This window comes from Aegilops tauschii, chromosome 6 (genome assembly GCF_002575655.3).
Source record: "Aegilops tauschii subsp. strangulata cultivar AL8/78 chromosome 6, Aet v6.0, whole genome shotgun sequence".
In the NCBI taxonomy this organism is placed as follows: Eukaryota; Viridiplantae; Streptophyta; class Magnoliopsida; order Poales; family Poaceae; genus Aegilops; species Aegilops tauschii.
This window is the reverse complement of record NC_053040.3, coordinates 454569866-454592502: the sequence shown is the minus strand read 5'-3', so window position 1 is coordinate 454592502 and position 22637 is coordinate 454569866. Positions and strand designations below refer to the sequence as shown.

At 49.3% G+C, this 22637-nt stretch overlaps 2 protein-coding genes across 4 annotated transcripts; one reads left to right on the top strand and one right to left on the bottom strand.

The window, feature by feature from the left end:
- Positions 1–1206: 1206 nt before the first annotated feature.
- Positions 1207–6782, top strand: LOC109768250 (ATP-dependent DNA helicase Q-like 3). Its single transcript, XM_073502429.1, has 19 exons — positions 1207–1377; positions 1813–1969; positions 2175–2282; positions 2409–2416; positions 2515–2598; positions 2860–3000; positions 3107–3141; positions 3287–3370; positions 3473–3561; positions 3853–4005; positions 4100–4196; positions 4481–4670; positions 4747–4839; positions 4923–4988; positions 5062–5189; positions 5328–5419; positions 5529–5659; positions 5871–5980; positions 6081–6782. Exons 2-19 carry the CDS (start codon positions 1819–1821, stop codon positions 6643–6645), a joined length of 2325 nt encoding a protein of 774 aa, XP_073358530.1. The 5' UTR covers positions 1207–1377; positions 1813–1818; the 3' UTR covers positions 6646–6782.
- Positions 6783–7079: 297 nt separating this feature from the next.
- Positions 7080–12396, bottom strand: LOC109768251 (uncharacterized). Of its 3 annotated transcripts, none has more exons than XM_020326991.4 (8): positions 11956–12396; positions 11074–11593; positions 10078–10275; positions 9613–9885; positions 9372–9474; positions 8587–8705; positions 8172–8348; positions 7080–8063 (listed from the first exon to the last, which is right to left on the bottom strand). In XM_020326991.4, the coding sequence occupies exons 2-8, from the start codon at positions 11389–11391 to the stop codon at positions 7275–7277; spliced, it is 1977 nt and encodes a 658-aa protein (XP_020182580.1). In that variant the 5' UTR covers positions 11392–11593; positions 11956–12396; the 3' UTR covers positions 7080–7274. The 3 variants fall into 3 exon arrangements, with proteins under 3 accessions (XP_020182580.1, XP_020182581.1, XP_020182582.1); XM_020326992.4 differs by having other exon boundaries at positions 11074–11499; positions 11594–12394; XM_020326993.4 differs by having other exon boundaries at positions 11074–11499; positions 11956–12394.
- Between the last annotated feature and the right edge of the window lie 10241 nt (positions 12397–22637).

Sequence of the window (22637 nt, the reverse complement as noted above, 5' to 3'; positions counted from 1 at the left end):
TCTCTCACTAAATATCAAGGTATAAGTGTTCTCCCTGAGTATGCACCGTTGCGAAAGTTCGTCGTGCCGAGACACCACATGATGATCGGGTGTGATAAGCTCTACATTCAAATACAATGGGTGTAAGCCAGTTTTGCACACGCAGAATACTCGGGTTAAACTTGACGAGCCTAGCATATGCAGATATGGCCTCGGAACACTGAGACCGAAAGGTCGAGCGTGAATCATATAGTAGATATGATCAACATAGTGATGTTCACCATTGAAAACTACTCCATCTCACGTGATGATCGGACATGGTTTAGTTGATATGGATCACGTGATCACTTAGACGATTAGAGGGATGTCTATCTAAGTGGGAGTTCTTAAGTAATATGATTAATTGAACTTTAATTTATCATGAACTTAGTACCTGATAGTATTTTGCTTGTCTATGTTGTTGTAGATAGATGGCTCGTGTTGTTGTTCCGTTGAATTTTAATGCGTTCCTTGAGAAAGCAAAGTTGAAAGATGATGGTAGCAATTACACGGACTGGGTCCGTAACTTGAGGATTATCCTCATTGCTGCACAGAAGAATTACGTCCTGGAAGCACCGCTGGATGCCAGGCCTGCTGCAGATGCAACTGACGACGTTAAGAACGTCTGGCAGAGCAAAGCTAATGACTACTCGATAGTTCAGTGTGCCATGCTTTACGGCTTAGAACCGGGACTTCAACGATGTTTTGAAAGCCATGGAGCATATGAGATGTTCCAGGAGTTGAAGTTGATATTTCAAGCAAATGCCCGGATTGAGAGATATGAAGTCTCCAATAAGTTCTACAGCTGCAAGATGGAGGAGAATAGTTCTGTCAGTGAACATATACTCAAAATGTCTGGGTATAACAATCACTTGATTCAACTGGGAGTTAATCTTCCGGATGATAGTGTCATTGACAGAATTCTTCAATCACTGCCACCAAGCTACAAGAGCTTCGTGATGAACTATAATATGCAAGGGATGGATAAGACAATTCCCGAGCTCTTCGCAATGCTAAAAGATGCGGAGGTAGAAATCAAGAAGGAGCATCAAGTGTTGATGGTCCACAAGATCACCAGTTTCAAGAAAAGGGTAAGGGGAAGAAGAAGGGGAACTTTAAGAAGAACGGCAAACAAGTTGTTGCTCAAGAGAAGAAACCTAAGTCTGGACCTAAGCCTGAGACTGAGTTCCATTTGCTCAAGGTGGGGACGGCGTGCAGGCGCAGGGGGAGAGAAGCCGTCTGCGGCCTGTCGCTCTGTGCCCCCAGGCCCCAGGCACAGAGGTCGTCAGGTGGGACGACGCCACGCCGCCGCTCGCTTCCCGCGCCGGCGCCACCCCCTCGCCTCGGCTCCAACCGCAGGTACAGCTCCCGCCCCGCCATCTCCTCCGCCCCCAGTCCCCGAGCCCTAGAACCCCCCTTCCGGTCGCACTTGGGCAACTGTCTGCGTCGCTCAGTGGTTCCTTCCCCGTTCATATCGGTTCCGATTTCATTGGTATCTCGATTGGGTCGGCAATGGCGCACCGCGGGCTGGTTGATTAGGAGGGCCAGGGAAGGGTGCTGCCGGCCTTAGTTTCGCCTGATCTACTTTTCAGTCAATCGGAAGAACGAGCCCTGGGTTTGATGTACAATGGGAGGAATCTGCAAACGAATTTGCCATGACTAACTAATTTGTCGTTTGTGTTGTACCAAAGGGCGTTTAAACACAGTGTGCTACAACAGTTAAAATGCTCCAAATGATCAGGCCACATTCATGAATCCTCTGATACTGATAGTCTGACGCTTTGGGTGGTACAGCTGAAAATGAAGAAGGTGCTTCCCCTAAAGGGCGGGTCGGCAGGCTCGAAGCATGGGATGAAGTCTCCCAAGGAGCTGGAGAGCGTCTTGAAGCAGTATTTTGGGTACTCGGAGTTCCGAGGGAGGCAGCTAGAGGCCATTGAGGCTGTTCTTTCAGGTCCTCACTCTGCCCCTGTTTCCAGATTCGTGTTCTGTTTTCGTGTTTAACCCCCTGAATATCAATGTGATTAGTACTCCCTCCGCAAACTAATATAAGAGCGTTTAGATCACTACTTTAGTGATCTAAGCACTCTTATATTAGTTTACAGAGGGAGTACTTCAAATTTGTACTTTGTTTAATCTGCCAAACAACAATTTTGCAGGAAGGGATTGCTTCTGTTTGATGCCAACTGGAGGTGGCAAGTCAATGTGCTACCAGATCCCTGCTCTAGTGAAGACAGGCGTTGTTCTTGTTATCTCACCCTTGATAGGTGAATTGACCCGTCATGTTTGCATACTTTCAGAAAATCTACTAGTACTTGAAAGAGTGCATGTACATACATTTTGATTTATACTAACAGTTTCTTGATTTCTTGTATGTAAAATCTGCTGATCAGCGCTAATGGTAAGTTTTACTATCCCCCCTTCTACCTTTCCTCTGTTATTATCCTTAAATCTTGGGATAGCTTTGAACATCATTTCGTCTGCATATTGAATTTACAGGAGAATCAGGTTAGCAGCTTGAAAAGTAAAGGAATTCCAGCTGAATTTCTCTCTTCCACACAAACAACTGCTAACAAAAACAAGGTAAGGGTCTTCAATTACACACTGCAACGTAAGGCTCTCGTGAGACATGCTCGGTTATTGCATTATTTATGGAGTTCCTTTTAGCTGTCCCAGTTGACATTTTGACTCTGTATATTCATACGGTAGCCAAGTTGGTGCACAAAATTATGTCATGTCGTATTAATTCCCTGAGAATTGGAATTCATGAACTAGATCATGGTGTCTAGGATCTACTTCCTTTTGACTTTTAAGTTTTATTAAACATGTATGTTCTTTCTTCAGATACATGAAGATCTCGATTCTGGCAATCCTTCTTTAAAATTGTTGTATGTCACTCCTGAGTTAGTTGCAACATCTGGCTTCAAGGCAAAGTTAACAAAGCTCCACAACAGGGGTCTTCTTGGTCTTGTTGCTATTGATGAGGTCTAAACTAAGTAACACCTTTGCTCTTTTGGTAACATCCTGTTGTTCTTCGGTCACTTGTAAAGAACACCTGGTGCTTATTTGCCAATTTTCTCCCTCTCCACAGGCTCATTGTATTTCAACTTGGGGCCATGATTTCAGGTACGCATTGGTTTCAGTGTTTGGTCTGAATATTGCCTTTACTCCGTTGGCAGTTCTCAATTTTCATAGTTTCATTGGTAAAATGAGTTGCAGCATTCCTCCTTTTCATGGGCTAGCTAATCTGCCGTGTTTCAATGAAATGCAGACCTAGCTACCGCAAGATTTCATCATTGAGGAAGCAGTTCCCAGATATCCCGATATTGGCTTTGACTGCAACTGCTGTCCCAAAGTAACACGTTACCCTTAGTTCAGTTCACCTAATGTGTATTCTCTTTTGATCATTATATTTAGTCTGGTCTCATTTGTTCGGGTTTCATTATTTTTGCACCAGAGTCCAGAAAGATGTGATATCATCATTGTCCTTGCAAAACCCAGTCATTCTTAAAGCTTCCTTTAATCGACCTAATATCTTCTATGAAGGTATTATTCTCGACTTCCTTGATCATTTTAAAGACTAGGGCCTCTGTTTTCCTAGGAATCTCCACTGTTCTTTGCCTTTTCACTTCCTAAGGTCTTTCTTTTGCCCTTTTGCTTGAAATTGTGATTGTCTTGCTTCAGGACTATTTATGTTCTTTAGTTTCTGTGTTACCAGAGGCCAGAATGTATGGCTGTTGTTGTTCATTTACTGCTAAAATCTGTTGTACCTATCTTTTTTGCCCCTACATTCTACTCTATGACGTGTTGACTGTGAATCATGAACTTATCTTGCAGTTCGTTACAAGGATCTTCTTGATGATGTTTATTCTGATATATCGAATTTACTGAAGTCCAGCGGAAATGTTTGCTCAATCATATATTGCCTTGAACGTGCTGCCTGTGATGATCTGACTATGCATTTGTCACAGCTGGGCATCTCTTCTGCTGGTACGTTAATCTGAAGGAAAAAAATGATAAGCCCAAGCCCCTATTAAGACTGCTGTGCAGATATACTAATGATTTTATTTTTGCTCCTTGTCAGCTTATCATGCTGGCCTGAATAGTAAAGTGCGAACTACCGTTCTTGATGACTGGCTTTCATCAAGGACTCAAGTTGTTGTTGCAACTGTAGCATTTGGGTATATAGCTTCTTTCTGCATCTTTGCAAACATCGTTTCTGTCTTACGACCTGATTCCATGTCCACGAGTTGTAGAGTACAGCTTCATCCGACTTAGTTACCTACATACCTTCCAACTTGTAGTATATACTTTATTTTTGCTACACCAATATTAGACTCATACTCTGTTTTCTTGTGTATTGCATTTTTCGATATGGGGCTCGTCCGAATTTTAATGTGTATGCTGCTCCACAGAATGGTATGTAATACTCTAATTGCATTGTGTTTCGTGACGCTTTCTGCAGAGGTGCTTTGTTTATATATTGGAGCTATTCATCTTTTCAGGGTATTGATAGACAAGATGTCCGCATCGTGTGCCATTTCAACTTGCCTAAGTCAATGGAATCTTTCTACCAGGAGTCCGGACGTGCTGGTCGTGACCAACAGCCTTCCAGGAGTGTTTTGTATTATGGGTTAGAGGACCGAAGGAGAATGGTAATAAGCGTACATTATACACAGATGATTTTCCATTTTTTTTAAAGGCAAAACTGAGGCTTCTCTGGTTTAACAGGAATTTATTTTGAGAAACAGCAGCAGTAGAAAACAACAGCCATCTTCTTCTTCAACTGAGCTTTCAGAGAAGACCCTAGCCGACTTTAGTCAGGTAACTACCAAACATCGCAATGCATTGGTATAGTAGAACATGCAGTATATTTCATTCTATTATATTTGCCTCTCCTGACACAGATAGTTGATTATTGTGAGAGTTCTAGCTGCCGACGAAAAAAGATTATTGAGAGTTTTGGAGAAAAGGTATGGCATTGACTCCAAACATGTTACTGTTTTCTGCTTTGTGTTATTGCATGTTAATATTTGAACTGGATAGGTACAACCAACTTTATGCCAACGCACATGCGATGCTTGCAAGCACCCAAATCAAGTGTCCTCACATTTGGAGGACCTTCGGCGTGTGCCCAACTGTCGCTTTAACAAGATATCTCCAGTCTTCCAAACGTATGCGGTGTTCGCTGTGCTGCAAGTCTTGGTTTTGCTTTTATAATGTTAATTATGAGATATTGACTGTACATGCTCTATGTTTTTGTATTAACTTGCACCATCTTGGTCTAGTAAAACTCCTCATTCGTGTGACAGCTCATCAGTTGACCCAAAACACTTTAACACGGAATTTTGGAATCGTGAAGATGACGTAAGCATATCAGATGAAGATATATCAGATTCTGATGGTAGAATGAACAATCACTTTCCTTTCCTCTTTGTGTTTATAAGACTGCTCAAAGTCATACTTGCATATAGTGAAAAGCAGTAACATCTGCTGGGAATAATGAATCACAGATGAGGAAGAGGCACTGAGCAATATCACCATTTCAAAGCTTCCATCAAAAGGAGGGTTCGAAGCAAGACTCGAGGCCTTGGAGCGTGCTGAAAATGCTTACAATCAAGCCAAAGGTCAAACTAAACCGCAGGTGATTCAGATGCCGCGTTTCTGTGATAGTACTTCATAAATGTTTGAGGATTGGATAGAACTGTTTTCTATTTATAGAAGTTGTGCTTGATCAAAAATTATATGGTGTTCTCTGTGCAGCAAGTCTTGGTTTCGTTCCTATAGAAGTTTTCTCTTTATAAATGTATAATAGCTAATCTGCAAGACTGAAACTTCAACTGGTGATGTAATAGGGTGGCAACCTTGTTGACAAGAAGAGCATATCTCAGACTCTAAGAGATGCAAGCAGGAAAAGATTGTCAGGTGCGCTTGGACAAGCAAAGCTCCGTCTTGGGGATCTGCGGTAAGTCTGCCCCGCTCTGTCATGATTTTGTTGCACTATAACATGTCTAATTATTACGCATCTTTTTTTCCATCACTCATTACATTGTGCACACTTTCAGGTTTGCTGAAGAGGCTTCTGCTACACACCTTGAAACAGAGTGCTTCAAGAAGTATCAGAAAGTGGGAAAGACGTTCTACAACTCCCAGATAGCTGCCACGGTTCGGTGGCTGTCGTCTTCAACTTCTGACCAAATCCACGGCCGACTCGAAGCCCTTACCAACCAGACTACAGAAGCTGGTGCAGCCACCAGCTCTCCTTGCATCATTTCTGATGCTTTGGGTAAAGCGGAAAAGCCAGCAGAAGCTACTGTAAGCTATGAGCTCGCGAAAACCGAGCCTTCTGATGAGTTTGCGAAGACCATGGCTTCAACTGAAAACATGGAGCCTTCCAAGATGTCACCACCTGAGAAATCCGTAGGCGAAGAAGCGAGAAGAGATGGCGCGATCGGTACCATGGACCTTCCCAAGATACCATCATTCAGAGAATTCATGAGCCAGAAGGGAAGGGATCGTGCAACCAGTTCTTCTAGGGCAGAGAGCCAGCCTCGCGGCATTCCTAGAAAGGCTGGCCCTGTGATCAGCAAGGAAGGAACGACAGGAACATCAAAGAAGATGAAACTATGAGGGACTACTTCTCTGTTTTACATGTTGACTTCCTCCCAAAATTTCACAGTAGGAATGTGACTAGATTTTTTGCTGATACAGTAATCAAACACTTAGTGCTGCTTCTCAATGAAAGATATCCTCTCTTAAAAGGAGAAGCTGAGAATCAAACTTTCACAGTAGGAATGTGACTAGAATTTTTGATTACAGTAATCAAACACTGCTGCTTCTCAGTGAGGCCTTGTTCGGTTAAGCCACTCCCTAAGTGGATTGGAGTGGAATGGAGGGGATTTGGGGAGAATTTGAACTAGATGAGATTTAATCCCTGTCAATCCCTCTCATTTGTCATGGAACCGAACAAGACCTAAAAGATTTCCTCTAATAAGAGGAAAACATGAGAATATTTTGCAACTAATGCCTTATGTATCTCAGTGAAAGAGGAGAACGTGAGAACCTGTGAGAAGAGTTGACAGATATCATATCTCTGAGAAAAGTTGTGACAAGCGTTGTTATATAGTTCCAGTAATGTTAGGTACACTTTATGGAACTAACACCCTATGTATGTCATCAGCTTTTACAACAGTTGAAGCTAACTGTGAGTATCTGGTTTGGACCAGCAAGCTGTATTGTATTGTTGTCAGGGCTACCACCTACAGAGCCAGGTCTTTCTCAAGCTCCGCAACCAACTGCTCGATGTTTCTTCTGTACATCGGCATGTAATGATCGTTGATCATCATCTTAGACAGCCTCAGCTTGCCATACAGAGATCTTGGCGTCAAGAAGATCCCTATGCTTGTCTCCGACTCCCCGGCAGCATCAACTTGGTGAAGGTCTGGCTCTTCATCCTCATGTTCGCTGGTCTCGTCGTCGTCTATGGCTGCTTCTCTTGTGGATGTTATTACGTGCATGATTTTCCCGGGTGGGTAGAATCTGTGGACCTCCTTCTCGTTGGGTTCACTGAGGACATCTTGAGCTCTGCCGCCAACTTCCTCGGCGATGTTACTTTCAGTCATCTCTTCCACTATGTCGTTCTCCCCTTCCCTTTTCCGGTACAGCTCGTTTTCGAGTTGTTGCCACAGCTCTACTTCGGTGATCCTGTCCTCATCCACGTGATGATCGATGATGTCTTCACCGTCACTATCTACCTTGTCATCCAAGGTACCAACAGCATCGGATGCCGAGATGGTGCTCTGGACCTCTTCTGATGCAGCATACTGCGTGGTTTCAGATGTAACTATCTCTGTGGTTTCCATCGTGGTCTCCGTCAATAGTGAAGTGGATTCAGAGCCACCATTGGTAGTGGAAGTTGTTATTTCTTCTGATGTGACAATTGAGGTAGTATTCCGTCGCCTTGGCCCAATACAAGCCCATGAGGATAGTTGTAGCCCCGGTCTTGTCCACGCTGCTTGTGCTACACTGCGAGCTCTCCTCATTACAACCTGAACACACATTGCCAACATTGCTAGTTATGGATAATGCCAATGGATTTATGAATAACAATCAAAGCTGTGTTAAGGGGGTCAAACAAAAGATGGAAGGTACAAAACCTGTGTCCCATTAGATACAGGTCTTAGGATGGCACCAGCACCAGCTACTCTAGCTTTAGCATTTGCTATAGAAGGAAGTCGCGATCCCAAGGCAGATGCAGATCGATAGAAAGTGCTCAGGATTCTAGTTTGCTCAATTTGGTGACGGAGATCATTCAGCCAAGCAGATGCCGTCACCTGTTGCACATGAAACTTAATTTCAATACAAGAACCTATAATATAAAGTACTTATACTAATATATTGCTAATTTTTTATACTATCATCAGCTGCACTGCTATCATGTGCTGTGTCCTTGTTTCCACAGATAAACCCGCTACCAGTTATAAAGATCTTACTGGTGCAAATAAGTTAAATACGTATTGAATTAACAGTTATGGCATTACTAACAAGAAGAAAGGGTAAATAAAAGGGTACCTCTGAACGAAGATCGTCTACTGCCGCCGCCGAAAATGTTGGCACCAAATCAGCTCCATTGATGACTGTAGTGATAAAATGTACTCCTGACTCAGCCAGCTCCCATGTCATACAAGCAGCTGCAAAATAGAACATCCCACAAGGGCTAAATCACAACTATATTCTAAGGGCAAGAATTGCAATCTTGTGAAAGGACTGGAGAAGTGGTCGACTTTTTGTTAGGGATAAGGAGAAATATAAGCGATGTTCTTAGATCCGAATATCCAAGTCTGCACCAGGTATTTATATCGGAGAGGCCTGAGATCTAGGAGAGAGTATTTCTGGGAGAGCATCACTTATTTAAGCGATGGTTCGTACATAAGCTGGGGGAGAACTCAATTCTCAGACAAATACGGTGTACCTGAGATACTAGTCTGACAGTACCATTTACCTGAGATACCAGTCTGACAGTACCATTTTTAGGATAGCTTGAAATCATGGCAGTTCCTATTTTATGATCCGCAAATTAATTTTGTCAACATCATATTTCCATCTAAAAGGTCGAGGAGTGGTACCACAGGTACTTAGAAGATAGTGCATTGGGTATTTCTGTTGCCACAAAATATTTGGATGCTCATTTAATCCATGACCTAATCGATAGAGTAAAAAAGGACCTAATAGTAGAAGATTACAAGTACACTGGAGAACCCAAAGTAATGCTTGACCAACGAAATGCTCGACCAATGAAACAAAAAAGGATGCACATGATCTGATCTTCAGACAGAAAAACATCATAACGTGCGAACCTGGAGCAAATGACACGCAAGTAGCAGAGGCAAACTCCTGCTGTTCCCTCAGGACATATGTCAAGAGAGCTGCTGTACCACCTCCAAGTGAATGTCCAACAACCTAACAAATATTTGCCAGAGACACCATCAATTAAAATGCTCCAAGAACCATATAAAATAACACAACACTACTAGCAAAGAATATAGGGAAAAGGCGGTACAAAACAAAAATACTGTAAACTGTACACTTGTGCCGTACCTTTATTTTATAGTCTGGATACAAATGTAATGCTTCTGTGAGACAAGGAGTTGCAAGCTTTGCAATCCATCTAGCCGCTGCGACCATCCCAAAATGTGCATACCCCAAAACTAGATCACTAACACCACCTTCTTTGACTATTGTATGGTGGAATGGAACCACAGCACCTGTAGCAGCTGTCAGGGTATCCCTGATACTGTGGGTGCCTCTAATTAGTAGAAGTATACATTGTCTGTCTCTATCAAGTAAAATGGTGAAAGCTGGCTTCAAAATCTGCAAGTATCCCGACAAAAATCCTGAATCAGTCAACAGTAAACAGTTCTTCTTGTGAATAACTACAGGATTATGAAAAATAAAAAGGATACTCCCTCTGTAAATAAATATAAGACGTTTTAGGTTACTAATTAGTGACCTAAAACGTCTTACAGTTCTTTACACAGGGGGTACAATATAGATTTCACTTACTCCTGCTTTAGGTTCTTGCATAAGAACATCCTCTGTGGAGTAGCCAGTAGCTTCCAAAAATAACGGGAATGGCTTTTTGGAAAAATGCCAACACAGTGTCAACAAATTCAAAAGATACTTCAAGTCCGTAACTACCGAAGCTCCTTTGAGCTCCACACTATCATCTCCAGCATATATGCTTGCTACAGATAAGTTTCCCTGAAACACACATGCCACAACTCACCTGTCAGGAACTTTGTTCAAGTCATTAACAGTTCAAAGTACTTGTCCTATGATTCTGGCCTATGAGTTTATCTGTTTAGAAGTGCAGAACTTGCCCAACTTTAGCATAGATAGCATTGTAGGCAGTAATCTATTGGGAAAACGGGGAAATGCTAAATGTGATAATCTAAATGAATGGTTCACTTAACAGATACTCACTCCGTCCCATACTATAAGATGTTATTACAGTCAATATAGGAGTATATTGGCTGTAATACCATCTTATATAATGGGACAGAGGGAGTACCTTATACAGTTTGTATGTACTAGAAATAATGAAGATCGTTCATGCAGTTTCATCAGGTATATTGTAGACAATCAAATATTGATAAACAATTATATAAATGAATCTGAGAGCTGTTTAGGTCATCAAAACAACTATATGGTAAGACTAAGACAACCTTTGATAGATAAAATAAGAAAAGAAGCGATAAGAACAGATGATAGATGTTAAGGAGTGTGATGCCTATGTTTTCAAGATTGTTTCAATTCCTACATGGCAATGTTTATGATTTGAAACACTCCCTATCGGCTTCCAACAGTTCAAGTATCATAGTTAAGAAAGAGCAACAGATCACATCAGCAACAAAGTACTCCCTCCGTTCCAAAATACTTGACTTCCATTTATCCAAAAATGGATGTACCTATATACTAAAACATGTCTAGATACATCTATATTTTGACAAAGGAAAGGCAAGTATTGTGGAACGGAGGGAGTATGAGTGAGCGACCAACCTGTCTCTTGAGGAGGAAGCTGATTCCGAAGGCGAGGTCCCCGATGGGCCACTTCCCAAGGGTCTCAGAGTACGTGAAGCGCAGCGTCTCTGACAGGGTCGAGATGGTCTCCAGCCACGTGGCTGGGGCACGCACATCCCTCCGCGACACCCGGCTCATGCTATGGGACTCCAGCGCGCCGCCCGCCGCCGCGTCCCTGCCACTCTCGCCGTCCGAGTCCCCTTCCCTGTCCAGCTTCTCCGTGTGCAGGCGGCGGTTGAGCGTGTAGTAGAGCAGCGCGGCGGCGCCGGCAGCCGTCGCCATTGTGGCCGTTGCCATCGCACCGGGGCGCGCTTATAAACCCCACGCCGCTAGCTAGCGGGGGGAGGCCTGGCAAGAAGCTGCCTTGGCTCCAATGGGGCAGTGACGAACCAAGTTACTGACCAACTGCGCAGCCAGACGGCAACCTGGGTTAATTTAATCTCTGGCGATGATGATCCTCCCACTGTAGATGCGATCTTGGGGCGGGACAGGGTCAAACCTGGTACCAGAAACAGAGGAAGATCCGAGTTTTTATTTGCAGTTGCAGCGGGGGGGCCGTCGATCCGGCACCGCAGGGAATCAACCAGACAACAACAACAACAACGAAAAAGAAATCCTAGTTATCCGCAGCCCTATAACAGCGGCAGCCGCCGATAGAGAAGGGCAGCAGTATGTATATATAATATAATCCGCAAAAAAACAGACACTACCGTATCGTATCATCCGGAACCTATCCATCGGCAAAACTCAGAGCACCGAAACCTACCCAAGATTCCGCCCCCAAATAAAAAACGGACAGCACGGCCGCCCTGGCCCGGAGCCGGGGGAGCGCAGCGGAGCAGAATCGACGGGGATTTTTACCTGGAGCGGAGCAATGCGCCGCGGCCCGGGCGAGGCGAGGCGGGCGGCTCGATTGATCGGGACTGGAGCGGGAGCTGGATTCGGGCGGGGCTGGCTAGGGTTTTGGGAGGGGAAGGGAGGGGGCCGGATTCGCTGCGGCAGCGGCGGAGTCGGGGAGGGGGAGGGAGGGATTGCTGTTGGGTTTCGCTTTCTCCGGGGAGGCGGTTGCTGGGTGCCGCTGGGGAGGGTGGGCGAGTGCTTTGGTGGCTGGCTTTGGCTTTGCCGTTGCGGTGGGGGTGGGGCAAGGAAGGAGAAAGAGGAGGACGACGACTCGGCAGCCACTGAGACTTGCAGCCGCGGCTTTGCTTGCTTCCTTCCTTCCTTCGCGGCTAAGCGGCGCGTACTGTACTAGTACTGGTTATCCAGAACCAGAAGTGGAAACCTTCCGGCTCGGTTCGGCGTCGCGCAGAAATACTCCCTCCGTTCCTAAATATATTTAGTCTTTGAAGGGATTTTATTATGGACCACATACCGAGCAAAATTTTGATACTTTTCCGTCTCCACCGTCTCGTTCAGGTTAGATTCAAAGAAATTTCAGAGGATTTTTCTAAATCCGTTTTTTCTTTAACATCAGTACAGACACAAGTGCTCACATACATGCGCATAAACTCACCCCTATGAACGCACACACGCACATCCTATCCCTATGAGCACCTCCGAAAAACTGAGCCGGCATATCATCTTGAGATTTACGAAGTCACCGTAGGCGCCTCGTCGTCGACGGAAACGTCTCCTCCCACTCAATGCGCATCGCCGGAAATCCTGAAATAAATTCAGAAATAAATGCAAGCACCGGGATTTGAGCCCTAGTGGGCTGGGGATACCACTGTCCCTCTAACCATCCGACTACAAGTTGGTTCGCTCTACATCGGTTGTTTGATTCATAGGTCTTTTTCTCTAAGGAATCATTTTCTTTTTGCGGGTGATTTTTTCTAAGGAATCATTTTCTTTCTGCGGCTGATTTTTTCTAAGAAATCACATGTACTACTACATTTCACAGAAAATCTAGCATTCACTTCAATCTCTTTTCTTACAACTTCTTTGTTTTCTTTTCATGGCATCCAACATTCTACGCTAATCCTATAGGGTTCAAGTGGGTATGATACTTCAATCTTTTTTCTTCTGTTGCCGCGTTTTGAGAATCACGCGAATCAGACAGTTATGACATACAGTAGATATGAACCGGCAATGTCTGTCTATCTACTACTTTTTTTATATATGTTGATGATCAACTTTGCATGAGCTTGTATGTACTTGAGAACGTATGAGGCATACATGCATGGGCAAACAAATAAAGGCCAATCATGTACGTGGACACGCCCAAAATCAAATACGAACTCAAGCTCAACACATCTGGTTAAAGATGCTCTTACTTATATGTACACGATCCTCTTGTTTTCTGCGTTCGACATAGAATGTTTTCTTTCTTTCTTTGTCTAGAATTGAAAAAAAGTTTAAGAAATTATCGCTCTAAACCATTTTGTTTGTTCAGACATTCCATGACTCTTCAATATCTTTCTTTGTTGTTGTATTTTTTTCGTCATGCGTTCGAGAGAACGAATGCACACGCTTGTATTTAATTTATCAAAAATCAGTTGACCACTAGTGCAGATTATCCTTTTTTTCTTCTTCTTTTTTGCTAGTGTAGATTATCCTTTCAACGGGAACACACAATCATGTGTTTTCTTTTTTTTGAAACAAGGTAAAATATTTATCATTTTCATTGATTAAGGAGAAGAGAATTGCCTGGTTAATTGACGGAAAACCGGACTAAAACCGATACAATCCCAACCCACATGACATGGGCACCATCGGCCATCCTGGCCACCGACATGGGACACAACCACGACGGCACATGCCACCAGATGGCCACACTCGCAAGCAACCGACAGCTCCGACTTTGACGACGAGCCTCACAAGGAAAATATGCAGGACTTGCGCCGACCGTGCCCTCCGCAAACGACCACCGAGCGCCTGCCATCGTCACCACCTGGATCAGCTCCACCGCAGCTCCGACTTCAAAGCAACCAAGCAACCCACGGAAGAGCACCTCGGACACGCCAGAAAGAACCGACTACCGAAGTCCACGCAGCGACCCGAGCTCCTCTCGACGCCATCATCGTTGCCAACCAGAAACCAGCTCCCCGCCTCAGCAAACCCCGCGACGAAGATGCCACCATCCACAGCGAAGATGCCGCAATCCACCAGTCTCTCGATCGTAGCCGGCTCCGAGATGATGCCCCCAAGGAGGAGAAAGACGCGAAGACGCCTCCATCGCCCGATCCAGCGGACCTAAGGTTTCCCTCCGGAGCCAAAGCCGTGGGGAGGAGGAGCACCTCCACGGCGACGCTTCCAAGAAAGATCACGACACCCGCGGACGCCGCCGTCGCCGGCTCCGATGAAGACCGGAGCAAGGATTTCTCCCGGAGACCACCACCCCCACCGACCGCCGCCCACCAATCACCACCCCTGCTGAGGCCGACCTCACCCTAGCCGCGGGATCCCACGATGCACCGCGCCCAGGCACGCACCACCCCCTGGCCGTAGCCGCCGTCCACCACCGCAACACCATAGTGACCACCACCACCGCAGCAACCATCGCATCGCAAGGAGCAGCAGCAAGATCAGAACCACCAAGGCCAGATCCAGATCGGAGTAGCTCCAGCGAAGCAGCGGGGCAGACGAGTAGGCCCTGCACCGCAGCACACCTCGAGCTCCGGAGGTGCCACGCCCGCCGCGCCCCAACAGCCACCGCGCCCGCCGCGCCCGACCAAGGATCTGCGCCCCACGCTCACATCCAGAGCCGAGAGCCGGCCCACCCACGCGCGCCGTCCACGCCCAGGTCACGGCCAGAGCCCGGACCGAGGCCGCCGCCCCGGCGTCCCAACCTCTGGCCGCAGCCGACGCCAAGGCGAACGCCGGCCGCCCGTCCGCGCCAGCCGCCGTCCGCGAGGTCCCAGATCGGGACCGCTCGAGCGCGAACGACCGCGGCCGCGCGCCCACGACCGCGCGCCCACTGCCGCGACCATACGCCTCGCCGTGCGCCGAAGCCCACCTCCGCCGCGCGCCAGGACGCCGCCCCGAAGCCGAGCGCCGGACAGCCGCCAATCGCTCGCGAGATCCCCTTTTCCCGAGCGACAGCAGCCAGAGAGCACGCCCCGCCGCCGCCGGCTCCGCACAGGCTTTGCCTGCCGGAGGCCACCGGCGACGGCGAGGGAGAGAGAGCCGGGGAGGGGGAGGCTGTGGGGGACGGGGGGCCGCCGCCCCTGTCGCCCCGGGGAAGGAGCGGCGCGGGGGCCGGGTCCTCGCGCTGTTGGTCAACACACTCATGTGTTTTTTAAAACTTAGCCAAATCTAGCCGCGTCATTGCCCCAAGCGTGAGTCCGTCCGCATGTGATGGTTTCGTGCTGTTTCCAGCGTCTTTGTTGCAACTCTGTGCGCACCTCGTCGGCAGATCTTGCCGCTTGATCCCCATCTGCAATCACTAAATCCACAATCTAGCTCCCAGATTTCTCATTTCCCTGATCTCTTTCTCAGATCCGAGCATCCCCAGACTTGCCTCTGTGGTGACTTCCGGCGAGTTCCGGCGACTCACGTGTTGCCGTCTCTTCCCTACCTCTTCTTCCTCTGATCTTCTCTCACTCCTCCGCTTCTTCCTGGATCCCATCCATCTTCCAAATCCAAGTTGTCGCCCCGTCCTCGATCTCCTTTTCCTTATCTTTCTGTTCCTGGATTCGCATCACTGTTCCCGGCCAGTTTCATCGCCGCTGCTTTTCCAAAGTTCAATTGATCTGGGTTGATGGCTGCCGTGTAAGTTTTCGTTTTTGGCCTTATGATGTTTCTTCCTCAATCCTTCCTCCTCCCAATCCTTCCCCTATCCTGATCTTGTTTACTTTTGATCTTTTCTTCCCTGGATTTCTTCCTCTCATATCCACGCCCTGTTTTCACCACCCCCTAATCCCTTCGCCAAATCTCCTGCTTCCTTCCCCGTTTTTTCGGTTCTGCCTCTGTTCTTCCCTGATCTGGCCCCAATTTCGCCTTAGATCTTGTAGATCCTTTCTACATTGTCGCTACTTTTCTGTAGTCCTTATCCCCTTAGTTCCCACCCAGCTTGAGTCCTGCTACTGGTAGTGGTTTCCCTTAGCCCGACGCCGCTCCTAGAATCTGAGTTTCCCTGCCGCCATTTCTCGTTCCCCTATCTCAGCTTTCCCGTCATATCTTTCTCCAATTACAAATTTTAGGTCCCTCCTCTGAATCAATCTCCAACCTCCCTATTCCTATAGCATGTTTCGTTTGGTCTTGATTTCGGTGTGTTGGACGCAGTCTGTGGGAACTGCTTTTTGTCAAGGAAAACGGGAGCCCGTTCTTTATTGCTATTATGTGGACTAGCTGATGAAGCTAGTAGCGTGGAACTGCAGGGGGTTGGGAAATTGTCACAGCGGCGGTACACACCACCGTGTGACTGCCAGTTGGCATGGCCAAGTGTAGGTGTGCGTGGGTTCCACCTGTAAGTGTGTAAGAGGCCTTGGCGTGCGTGTGTACTTAAACCCTGGGAGAGGGATGTACCGGTATGTTGGTTGAAGTAATCTGAAATCCCCTCACCTAACCTTCTCCCTTGCTCATCCCCTTCTCCAAGTTTCCTCATCCCCTTTCCAGATCCCCCTCTAGCCTACTCTGATCGCCTGCGATCTAGATCGGGGCGTTACAATTGGTAATCAGAGCCACAATCCTGGCCAAAAAAAATTTCTCCGCTGCCTCCTGATTCAGATCGGTAAAACCCACCGCCTCGGGTGTGATTTGCTCCAGCGAGCTCACGCGAAATCCCCGGCGGGGTTCGATCTAGCAGGGGTGCGAGACGGCACCATCCAAGCCCTCCGTCCAGACCTGGCAGCTGCTGGCAGCCATGGACGACAACACCACCAGCATCAAGGCCATGATGGAGAAGATCCTCGCGCGCCTCGACGAACAGAAGGTCGACAGCGACAAGCGGCTCGAGGCCCAGATCGCCTTCAACACCCAGGTCTCGCAGGATCTGCGCTCCCCCGCCAAGCAAGTCGACCTCATGATTCGGGATCCCCTTCACCTCAGGATTCGGGATCCCCGACGGTGATCCACCCACCACCACCACCACCACCACGACCCCAGGCCCCTGCTCCGCCGCAACCACACGGGCCCCCGCCATCTCCACGCCTCTCGGACCATCGTCCGCCCCTGTTGGCAACGGCGCCGCAGACCGGCGTCCACTTCCAGCACCAGCCGTACAGCCCGACCAACGAGGCGCACCACCACCAGAATCACCATCAAGACAACTACATCAAGCCGCCCAAGCACGACTTCCCGCGGTTCGACGGCAGCACGCCGTACCTCTGGCTCGACCGCTGTCGGGCGTACTTCGACCTCTACCACATGCCGCCGTCAAGCTGGGTGACCACGGCGACACTGTACATCGAAGGGCAAGCGGCACATTGGCTTCAGGCATTTCGTCAAACACATGGTGGCCTCGCGTGGGATGCATTTTGCGCCGCGGTTACAGAGGAGTTCGGCGTCGACGAGTTCGAGATGGAGATGCACAAACTTTTGCAACTCCGTCAGACGGGCACCGTCAGCGAGTACCGCAAGGAGTTCGATACACACATGTATCACCTCCTGGCGCTCGATCCCTCGCTCAGCAACAAATTCTTCATCACCCAGTTCCTGTTGGGCCTCAAGGACGAGCTTCGCGCGGCAGTTCGACTGCAGGCACCCAACAGCATCACGCGCGCGTCGATTCTGGCACGAATCCAAGAGGAGGAGCTGAACACGCCCAGGGCATGCCCGTGACCGCAGCCGCAGGGCCGTCCACCACCTGCGACCGCGCGCCCGCCGGCCGCGCCACGCCAACAGCCCAACGACTACGCGCGCGAACGTCAACTCAAAGAGTTCCGGCGTGCCAACGGCCTCTGCTTCAAGTGCGGTGATCGGTACACTCGTGATCACCGTTGCAACACACAGGCGCAGTTGCTCACCATCCAAGTGGGCGCCTACGGCGAGCTACTCATCGACGACACCGTGCACGCGCTCGACCTGCTAGACGCTCCGGAACAAGAAGTGCCCCCTCCAGAGTGCTGCACAATATCCGCACACGCGCTGGATGGCTCTAAGGCGCCCAGCACCATTCGTCTCCGCGCTCTGGTAGGCAACCAGGTCATGTTGCTCTTGCTGGACTCCGGGAGCACCCACAGCTTCATCAACAAAACCTTCGTCGAGCGCGTCGGTGTGACGACAAAGGAGATCGCCACCCTGGATGTGCGCGTGGCGAACGGCGACCGGCTCACCTGTTCGCGCCAAGTTCCCGAGCTCAAGTGGTGGATGCAGGGCCACACGTTCTCGACGCCGATGTACGAACTCGACACCGGCGCCTACGACGGCATCCTCGGCATGGATTGGTTGGAGAAGAACAATCCGATGATGTGTCACTGGCAAGAGAAGTTCATTTCCTTCCTCCACGATGGCGAGATGGTCACACTGCAAGGTGTTCGACCCAAGACGACGCCCACTCTCGCTGCCGTGCAGCCGGCCGAACTCTGCAAACTGATCGCCGGCAATGACATCTGGGCAATGGCCATGGTTGAGATGCAACCCCCAAGACCCAAGCCACACAAGCCATCATAGACGCCCATCAGTGACCTCCTGGAAGAATTCGCAGATGTCTTCGCTGCGCCTACCGGCCTGCCTCCACACCGGCAATATGACCATGCCGTCACCCTGGAGGACGGAGCCTAGCCAACAAACACATGGCCTTACCGCTACTCTCCTCTGCAAAAGGACGAGATCGAGCGGCAGGTGAAGGAAATGCTCGACGCCGGCGTGATCACCCACTCGGTCAGTCCATACGCCGCGCCGGTGCTGCTGGTGAAGAAAAAGGATAGCACCTGGAGGTTCTGCGTGGACTACCGGCGCCTCAACGAAGTGACGGTGAAGAACAAGTTCCCGCTGCCCGTCGTCGACGAGCTGCTCGATGAGCTTGCCGGCGCAGCATACTTCTCCAAGCTCGATCTGCGCGCGGGCTACCATCAAATCCGGATGCGTGAGGACGACAAGCACAAGACGGCGTTCAAAACCCACCACGGCCATTTTCAGTTCCGGGTTATGCCGTTCGGATTGACAAATGCTCTGGCGACATTCCAGTGCCTGATGAATGCCATCTTCGCCAAATACACCCGTAAGTTTGTCATCATTTTCCTTGACGACATTCTCGTTTTCAGCGAGACCTTGGAGGAACATATCGAGCACCTGCGGCTCGTCCTCGACCTACTCCATGAGCACCAGCTCTACGCCAAGATGTCCAAGTGCTCGTTTGCGCAAGATCACATCGACTACTTGGGCCACGTCATCTCTAAGCACGGCATCGCGACCGATGCAGAGAAGACGAACGCCATGGCGCAGTGGCCGACCCCAACCAACGCCACTGAACTCCGCGGCTTTCTTGGACTCACCGGCTACTACCGCAAATTCGTGCCACATTATGGAATCATCGCCAAGCCCCTCACGCGGCAGCTCACCAAGAAGGGCTTCGAGTGGCCCGAGTCGGCGCAGCGCGCGTTCAATACGCTCAAGCAGGCGATGGTGACCACGCCGGTGCTCGCCCTCCCCGACTTCGACAAGCCGTTCTCCATCGAGACCGACGCGTGCGACACTGGCATCGGCGCGGTCCTCGTCCAGGAGGGCCACCCATCGCCTACTACAGCAAGGCCTTGGGCGTGGAGAACCAGAAGCTTTCCACCTATGAGAAGGAGTTCTTGGCGGTGATGATGACCGTAGACAAATGGCGCTCCTACCTCCAGCGCGGGCCGTTCACCATCGTCACCGACCACAAGAGTTTGTGTACACTCGGCGATCAGCACCTGGTGACTGACGTCCAGCGCCGCGCCATGTCCAAGCTCGTCGGCCTTCAATTCAAGTTCTAGTACAAGCGCGGGGTCGACAACGGCGCCGCGGACGCACTCTCGCGCGTGGGCAGCCACTTCAGCGCGAATGCGCTGTCCCTGTGCCAGCCTGCGTGGATCCAGGAGGTGGCCAACTCGTACGCTACGGACCCCGACGCCCAAGAACGACTACAACAGCTCTCTGTGCACAGCCCGGACGACGACGAGTACGAGCTGTATCGCGGGGTCATCCGTCGCCACGGGCGGCTGTGGATAGGCGCCAACACCGCCCTGCGCACCAAGCTGATCAGCGCCATGCACGACAGTGTTGTTGGAGGCCACTCCGGCTCGACAGCCACTTACCAGCGCATCAAGAAGCTGTTCGAGTGGAAGGGCCTGAAGCAGGACGTCGACAACTACGTGCGGCAATGCCAAGTTTGCCAACAGGCAAAGCACGAGCTGCGCAAACCAGCGGCCGAGCTGGCACCCTTGACTATCCCAACGGCTCCGTGGCAAGATCTGACAATGGATTTCGTCGAGGGCCTGCCCAAGTCCAAAGGGTACGACGCCATCATGGTGGTGGTCGACCGCTTCACCAAGTTCGCACACTTCGTGCCCTTGCGCCATCCGTTCACGGCCACTCAGGTGGCGAAGGTGTTCTGGGACAACATCGTCAAATTGCACGGAATTCCTTCCTCCATCGTGTCAGATTGCGACAAGGTGTTCACCAGTGTGCTCTGGCGCGAGCTGCTTTCCGGCGCAGGCACCAAGCTCCTCTACTCGACGGCGTACCACCCATGGACTGACGGACAGAGTGAGCGCGTGAATCAGTGCATGGAAATGTACCTGCGCTGCGCTGTCCATGACACTCCGCGCCAATGGCGTCGCTGGCTGCCCTCTGCCGAGTTCTGGTACAACTCCTCATTCCATTCATCCTTGGGTTGCTCTCCGTTCAAGGCGTTGTATGGGGTAGAAGCAAATGAGGGGAGCATGGCCACTTGGCCGGCAACACAAACAGCATTGCCGGATGGTGAACAGTGGGATTGGGCAGTGCATAAAGAGCAGTTGCAAGCACAGTTGGCTCGGGTGCAGACTAAGTACAAGAAGTTTGCAGACCGGAATCGCACTGAGCGCGTCTTTCAGGTCGGGGAGCAAGTGCTGCTGAAACTCCAACCTTGCGTTCAGAAATCTGTGGCCAGCCGCCCGTGCGCCAGTTGGCATTCAAGTTCTTTGGACCATTCTCAATCATAGCCAAGATCGGTCCCTCGGCGTACAAACTGGATCTGCCGCCCGACAGTCGCATACATCCGGTGTTCCATGTTTCCCAACTAAAGCCCTTCACACCCAACTATACACCGGTGTTCTCTAAACTGCCTGCAACTGCAGACCTGTCGGCAGTCGAGTCCCAGCCTGTGGAGATACGGGACCGGTGAATGATGAAGAAGGGCGACGCGCTGGTGGTTCAGATTCAGGTGGCATGGAACACCACACCCCCATCAACAACCTGGGAAGACTATGAGGTTCTTCGACGGTGCAACCCGCAAGCAGTCATCTGGAACGACAACAATTCCAACAAGGAGGCCGTTTCTCAAGGAGGGGAGAATGTCACAGCGGTGGTACACACCACCGTGTGACTGCCAATTGGCATGGCCAAGTGTAGGTGTGCGTGGGTTCCACCTGTAAGTGTGTAAGAGGCCTTGGCGTGCGTGTGTACTTAAACCCTGGGAGAGAGATGTAGCGGTATGTTGGTTGAAGTAATCTGAAATCCCCTCACCTAACCTTCTCCCTTGCTCATCCCCTTCTCCAAGTTTTCCTCATCCCTTTCCAGATCCCCCTCCAGCCTACTTTGATCGCGTGCGATCTAGATCGGGGCGTTACAGAAATCCATGGGCTGTTCGAGGACTTCTAGATGTTCATAAATGGGAGGATCCAGATGTTCTTTTCTTATCCGAAACCAAGATGGATGAAAGGAGAATACAGAAGTTCCGTTGGCTGCTTGGTTTGCCAAACATGGAGGTCAAAAACTGTGAAGGTCAAAGTGGTGGACTGGCTTTGTTTTGGAACAATGGAATTACTGTCAAAATTTTAAGCGTGTCACGCTTCTATATTGATGCTGAGATTACCATGGAGGATGGTGTGTTATGGAGGTTTACAGGTTTCTATGGAGAACCACATGTTGATATGAAACATTTGTTGTGGCGTGCTCTCCGTAGTTTGAAGCATAACAGTCCTCATCCGTGGATATGCATGGGAGATTTCAATGAAATTCTATTCAGCCATGAGAAACAAGGTGGGGCACCACCTATACAAGCTTCTATGGATCGTTTTCGCGATGCCCTTATTGACTGTGATCTTGAAGACCTGGGTTTTGAAGGAGATGTTTTCACCTGTCGAAATCAGAATCATCACCGGAAGAACTATATACGCGAACGTCTTGATCGAGCCGTGGGATCTCAAGCCTGGAGGGCCCTGTTTCCCCTTTTCCGAGTCACCAACGGCATGCCAAGACATTCTGATCACCGGCCCATTATCGTGGATACTGGAAGTGAGCCGACCCGGCAGGATATCCATCATACTTTTCGGTTTGAGGCCCGATGGCTCCAGGAAGATAATTGTGCACAACTAGTCGAAGGGGCATGGAATGAAGCATTCCTGAATGGAGCAGGTCACATTTCAGAGGCACTACAAAGTGTGGCCTCTTGCCTTACTGACTGGAACCGAAACGTGCTAGGTGATTTG

Bases quoted from the DNA above. Each gene is read 5' to 3' on its own strand.
- LOC109768250 (XM_073502429.1), top strand. From the start codon at position 1,819: ATGAAGAAGGTGCTTCCCCTAAAGGGCGGGTCGGCAGGCTCGAAGCAT. The intron at 1,970-2,174 runs GTCCTCACTCTG...ACAATTTTGCAG, and splicing joins CATTGAGGCTGTTCTTTCAG to GAAGGGATTGCTTCTGTTTG. The intron at 5,981-6,080 runs GTAAGTCTGCCC...GCACACTTTCAG, and splicing joins CTCCGTCTTGGGGATCTGCG to GTTTGCTGAAGAGGCTTCTG.
- LOC109768251 (XM_020326991.4), bottom strand. From the start codon at position 11,391: ATGGCAACGGCCACAATGGCGACGGCTGCCGGCGCCGCCGCGCTGCTC. The intron at 8,706-9,371 runs GTTCGCACGTTA...TCTATTTTGCAG, and splicing joins TTGCGTGTCATTTGCTCCAG to CTGCTTGTATGACATGGGAG. The intron at 8,349-8,586 runs GTACCCTTTTAT...CATGTGCAACAG, and splicing joins TAGACGATCTTCGTTCAGAG to GTGACGGCATCTGCTTGGCT.